Raw genomic sequence first — 6,547 nt, forward strand, 5'->3', positions numbered from 1 at the left:
TTTAGTCCTAGAATCATACATTAGTAGCTAGAAGGGACCCTTGAGGACACTGAATACCCTCATTTGACAAATCGGGCAAGGTTAAATTACTTGTCCAGGGTCACACGGCTAACAGGCACCTCGAAGCAGCACCTCGAGCCTCCTAACTTCTGGTCCCTGTGCACAATGCAGGCCGCTTCCCAGACTGCCACCGAGCTCGATGATGCCTGTGTGTGTCTGCATGGCTCCTGATGAGCCTATCCCTGAGCGGGGGCTGCAGCCCCTGGCCCAAGGCTTAGGGGTGAGGGCGTTCTCCTCCGGCTGGTTCTCTGATCTGTCCTTCTCTCCCCAGGCCCTGGCCCACGTCTCAGAGGCCTGCTTCCCTCTGCTAGATGGCTGTAGAAAGAACAGACAGAAGTGGCAGGCCCTGGCGGAGCAGCAGGAGAAGAACCTGCTCAATGGGGAAAGCAGTCAACCCAAGCTGAAGTGAGGGGCCGCCGGACTGAGCGGGCAGAGTTTACGTTTACATAGAAGATGCCCTGTTTTGTGATCCGTAGTTTTCACAGACACTGTAGGATTGGGTATAGATTTTGCCACTGCTGTATTTTTTTAACGTTTGGTTTTATTTTTGCACAACGTTGAAGGGCATAGGGTGACGTGTTCGTAGGGGACTGTCTTTATACCACTGAAGTGAGGTGGCTCACTTTGACCACCATGGTCCCAGCTGGCAGAGCACCAGTGTTGATGCTCAGGCCCTGCAGAGGGAGGTGGGGGAGGCTTGGGGGCCCTCGGCCCTGGGCTCATCCGTCTGTGTCCCCGGCTGTTTTGGCTGTGGCCAGATGACCAGTTCTTCAAGAATGCTTGGCAGCTTCTCCCTCTTCCTGGGGGAGCCAGGATCAACAGTCCATTCCTCGGTGTTTGAGAACACACAGGAGGAACGGCTGTTGTCCGGGCCTGACTTTGGGCAGAGCTGGACTGTGGGGATTGGGGGGGTGGGCGGTGCGTGTTTACCACTGATCCCTTTGCACATCACAATCATGTCTTGACTCAGCAACTTTCAGAATTCTAGAATATTGGGAAAGGTGTGACATACCCTGTGATTTATAGAGAAGATAAGTACAGAGGACACTCATGATGATCCTAGTTTTAGCGCTGGGGCTGGGTGGGATATCAGAAGTCATCTAATCCAACCCTTTCATTCTCAAGATAAAAGCCATGGAACCCACCCCCAAAAGTGAAATGACGTGTCCAAGGTCACACAAGTAGTAGGCATCAGAGGCAAGATTTGAACCCAGGTCTATAGGACCATAGTTCTAAAGAATTAAGGGACTTCCCAAACCTCTTCAACTCTCCTATCTCACGGGTAGGGCCCAGGGAGGCTAAATAAGTGACTTTCCCAAGGTCACACAGGTAGCAAACATCAGAAGAGGAATTTGATCCTGGGTGCAGAGATCTAGAGTTAGAAGGAGGAACCACAGAGGGCAGTGATTAGAGCCAACCACCTAATTTTACAGATAAGGAAATCAAGGTACAGAGATGGGGACTTGCCTAGGGTCACACAGCTACTCACTTTTTTGATGAGAAAGATTGATTTGTAGATGTCTGAGAGAGAAGGAATCTTTGAATAAACTTCAGGAAGTCCTCTCCTTCCACTGGGGACTGCAAAATCACCATCCCTTCTTTAAAAATAGTGTTACAATTTATATCTTGAAAAATTAAATTTCAGTAACTTGAGTCTCAAAATGAGTGAATGGGCAGCACTAGGAATCTAGCATAGTCCTGAGTGAAGGGTAGCCATGGATAGGGTAGAATGACAACCATTCCTTCCCCTTTCACTTAGAAAGGAGTCCCAAGGAGCTGCATGAAGATGGGGCTTTTTTAATCATTAATGCGGCAAAGAGAGAACACAGCAATCCTTGCACTTTGATAAGCAGCAAAAGGTCATTGGGATCTCCCTTTGCTACCCATATTGGGATGCTGTTGGGGGTCAAAGGGAAATATCAGGAGAAGTCCCCCAGCCATAAACAGCCCCCTAAGCCCCATGGAAGCAAGTAGCTTCATTCCATGGGATCAGTAGGCAGGGATGGGCGAGGCCAAGCGCTACCCCCAGAAATGACCCACTTCTCTCTACTTCTTTGGATCATGTGACTTGGCTGCCATCTTTCTCCCCTAGTCCTTCCTTGGCGGGATCATAGGCATCTCCCGTTCAGTAGTGTGCCCTTGGGCCCCTTGGAAAAGCGGACATGCAGAATGGAAGGAAGGAGGCAATAGAAAGGGGGAGGCCTGGAGCTTCCCAACAAACGGTGTCAATGTGTTTGCTCACAGTTCCCATCATCCCTTAGTCAGAAGCACTCAGGAGAACTTTTTTTTTAGTCCAGACCTCACATGTAGAGTGTTTCTAGTGTAGAACCCCCCTTTCCCAAGGAAATTGCTGATTCACCCATAACTTACACTCTTAGGCAGTTGCCTAGGAGCACTTCAAGGTTAGGTGACTTGTCCAGAGTCATACTTCCAGTCTGGCCCTTGGCAGCCCTCACTAGTATCATAATGTCCTAGTACACAAAGACCATTTCCTACAAATACGTTGTTTTCTTTGTGTGACTATTTCACATAGCTGTTCACATAAAGTTCAAGGTAGAATTTAATTTGTGAAATACTTTGAGAGGCAGCTAGGTGATGCAGTGGATAAAGAACCGGCCCTAGAGTCAGGAGGACCTGAGTTCAAATCTGGCTTCAGACACTTGATACTTACTAGCTGTGTCACTTAACCCTCATTGCCCAACAAAAAAAAAAAAAAAGAGAGAGAAAAGAAAAGAAATACTTTGGGTACCATGATCTTATGCATATTTGATCTATAGATACAAATTTCTCATGATTTTGGCCGAAGTTAATGTTTCCTTAGGTACCACCTCGGTAATCATAGTTGGTTCTGTGTCAGGGCATAAAATACTCTGATAAGCTCCGAGCTGCTCACCAGTGGGCTTGCTGTGGCTGGAGTACACAGTGGGGTTTTGTTGCACTTTTATGGCACTTTGTAGAGATAAGAGTTGTGACCCTTGCCCCTTAAATGGCAGAACTCGTAAATGACTTGGATTGCCACAAAGCTAGTTACCCAGGTCTGCTGGCCCATCTCTCCAGAAGTGGCCGTCATCTCTAATGCTTGATATCTATGTGACCTTGGATCCCGACCTCAGTTTCCTCCTCTATAAAAGGAGGGAGTTGCAGTAGATAACGTCTGGCATCCCCTCAAAGATCGAGTCACCTTAGGAAAAAAACACATCCTATCCTCCATATTGGGACAGCCTTCAGATTCTGCATCCACACCCAAGTCTATAACTTGCCACAGGTTTAGACTCTTCCCACCTAAACAAAGATGATTTTCGAGAGGATGCCTTGTAGGCAATTATTGGTGGAATGAAGATAAGTGTACTTTGTATTGGGATACTATCTAGTGGTGTTTTCCCACTTTCCAGTCCCAGAGGTTAGGACACATTTGTTCTGCTTGATGTTTACCCATTAGAGACGGTGGTTCATGCAGAAGTTAAAAGTGCTCCCCTTACTCTTTCCACTGAAGTGGTTTATGTGCCAAGCAAATTTTGAACTTAACGAGCTTTATTGTTGTTCAAAATAGGGGCCATCTAGCTGGGCTATTTAGTATCCTAGAATTAGAGCTGGAAGAGCCCTCAGAGATTATTCAATCCAGTCCCTCACTTTACAGATAAGGAAACTGAGACCCAAAAGGTTTAAGTGACCTGCCCAAGGTCACACAACTAGTGTATGTCTGAGGCAGAATTCTAACACATCTTGTTTATTCCATGGCCAGTGCTCCTTCCATTCTGCCATGCTTCATTACATGACTTGTTTATAATCGAAGGGATGCTAAATTTGCACATCCCCAGCCAACCTCGTGTCGACCTTAGGTAAGCTGACCCTTTGAACAGCCTCCATCAGCAGACCCATGCAATCTGTGAAAAGTAGGAACAAATCAGAATCAGCTGGCTGCTACCACAAATGCCAGTCTCCTATTCTCTTCCCAAGGTAGATGAAGAAAGTTCACTTTTGTCTTTTCCTGCTTTGATACTTAGAGCTCTATGATTTCATCATTGTGGGTGTTCCTGCTCCTCCTGTGGGCCACAGCCTCTCCTGCCTTCTCAGCCTCTGCAATTCTTGTCTTCTACCTTCTACAGAGCCTTGGCCTCAATGGTTTTTCCTAAAAATGAACATTCTAGGGGGTGGCTAGGTGGCACAGTGGATAAAGCACTGGACTTGGATTCAGGAGGACCTGAGTTCAAATCCAGCCTCAAACACTTGACACTTACTAGCTGTGTGACCTTGGGCAAGTCACTTAACCCTCATTGCACTACAAAAAAACAAAAACAAAAACAAAAAAACAAAAAAATGAACATTCTAAGTAGTTTCTGCTGTGTGGTAGCAAGAGTAACAGATGCAAAAGCTGAGAGCAATGTGCAGTTACTTTCTGGTAAAACGGCCCGGTTTTTTCATAGGCTTTTTTCACAGAATTTTGGTCTTTTCATAGAATTGGTATTTTCCTTCTTGTGGGGATTTGTGCAGATCACTGAATCACTCTGTGCCTGAGGGAACCAGGCTTTGTACATGGAATTAGGGATGCTTGGGAACCTTTACACTTGATGTCTTCGAAGACAGCAGCATGGAAGAAGGCAGCTGCAATATTCTCCCTCCAAACTGCCAGTGTCCAAAACTGGATACAGGACATTGGTCTAATGCAGCCTTTCTTATGTCCTTGTGAATTCCCCGGTCTTTGCAAAGAAGAGAATACCTTCTTCAAACTTCACTTGTAAATATGTGGTAAAGATGAGACTTTTTAAAACTCTTCAGGATGATGTGCTCACCACTCCTGATCTCCCCTTTGAAGTGGGACAAAAGCAAGGACAGAAAATCTTAAATATCGGGCAAGGATGGTGGGTGGGCTGGGAGGAAATTGACATAACTGTGTGCTGTCTGCTCCATTGCTCACTTGGGGTGTGTAATGCAGGAGCTGGAGGGCTTGGATTGGTCTCTGTTATTTCTCCACCTTTAACATGCTCCCTGCCCTTTCTGCTAGGTCTTTCTATTGATGTATGAACTACTGTAATATTTGCCAGCAATGCTGTGGTTGGGGTTTTTTCCTAGATTTCTGAAATAGGATGGTGAAGCAATGGGAGGGCTGCCCTCTTCTGCAGTTGCTCAGATGCTTTGAATGGGTACCAGGGAGAAAGGGAGGAAGGGAGCACTTTCTGGTCGACAAAGGACCCCTCTGGAGACTTATCTATTCCTAACTTTGATGACTTTTAGTGGAATCTAGGGCAGATAACTTTCTCTCTGTTCCCCGACTACTGCTCCCAGGTCTTTATTAAGTGCGTGCTATGAGGTTTCATGAAACCTTTCTTGATGGAGAACTTAGGATAAGCCTGGAAATGGGACACTGAGTCATTCTTCCCATCATCCTCTGGGATCAAAGGCTGCTAAGTCAGGGAGACCTGTCCAACATCCCAGCACACAGAGTTGTTTGTTTCTTGCCCCATACAAACTAGATTGAAGCTCTTTGGAACCATACACTTGGAAATCAAAATCACCGTCCCAGGCTGTTCCATTTTTGGCTCGTATTAAGTAAGCACCTTCCTGGACCCCTTTTGCTCTGCCATATAGAGAAAGGAAGAAAGCATTGAGCTCACCTACTCCCTTCCTACACCTACCAAAAGCCTGTGTATACATGTTTTAATGAATGTAGCTGAAAGTGTAAATACTTTTTAAAAATAAATTACATAATAGTTTAATTTTTTAAAAAAATCACAATGAACCATCACTAGCCACTGTTAGTATTTCTTTGTATTCTTATACTTTTTCAAAGTATTGGAACAAATATATAGTTTCTGGACACTATTTTTGTACTAGGATGGGGAGGGGAGGGTGCTGTGTATATTATGTTTAATGGTGTTTGAATGTCAATGTCTCTCTCCCACCCCCTCTCTCCTCCCCCACTCCCTGTTTCAGACAATCTTCTTACATGACAGACTTGAGTGTAAGGACCAGTTGGCTTGGACTGTCCGCCAACCAACTGGTGAAAGAAAAAACCCATAGGGGAATTTTCCACCGAGTCCAGACTATTCACTTGCCACTTACCTCCTCATTGTATTCTTTGTGCTGTTTTTCATTCTTTGAAAAATAAAAAGGATGATAAACAATTAAAGTTTCACCCTTGTGTGATCATTATGACCTCTGGAACTGACTTGGAAGAGTAAATGTCCTCATTTCTCTCTTGGAGAGAATCTGATGGTCCAGGACATTGGCATTATTGTTGATAAGGACTCTAGGCTTTCAAGCTAGAAGGAGCCTGAGGAATCATCTAGTCCAAAGAACCCATTTCACAGGAGTCCAAGAAACTTGCACAAGTCCAAGCAATGACTAGTAGTGATAATGGCTAACATATAACAAGTAAATGTTTGCAAACTTTTCATATATTATCTCAGTTGATCCTCATGTCAACCCTGGAAGGTAGGTGCCCTTATCATCCCTGATTTTTAGGAATAGGAATGAGGCTGAGAGAGAT

General features: G+C 45.3%; 1 protein-coding gene across 4 annotated transcripts in view; it reads left to right on the top strand.

Moving 5' to 3' along the window:
- PDE5A (phosphodiesterase 5A) overlaps positions 1-6,181 on the top strand; it is a 187,219-nt gene extending 181,038 nt beyond the window's left edge. For all 4 annotated transcript variants that reach the window (XM_043971733.1, XM_043971734.1, XM_043971737.1 and 1 more), the window contains exon 21: positions 332-6,181. In XM_043971733.1, coding sequence (XP_043827668.1) covers positions 332-469 — 138 coding nt within the window. In that variant the 3' untranslated portion in view covers positions 470-6,181. The remainder of the gene's footprint in view (positions 1-331) is intronic.
- Positions 6,182-6,547: the final 366 nt, after the last annotated feature.

Source organism: Dromiciops gliroides, chromosome 6, assembly GCF_019393635.1.
Source record: "Dromiciops gliroides isolate mDroGli1 chromosome 6, mDroGli1.pri, whole genome shotgun sequence".
Lineage (NCBI taxonomy): Eukaryota > Metazoa > Chordata > Mammalia > Microbiotheria > Microbiotheriidae > Dromiciops > Dromiciops gliroides.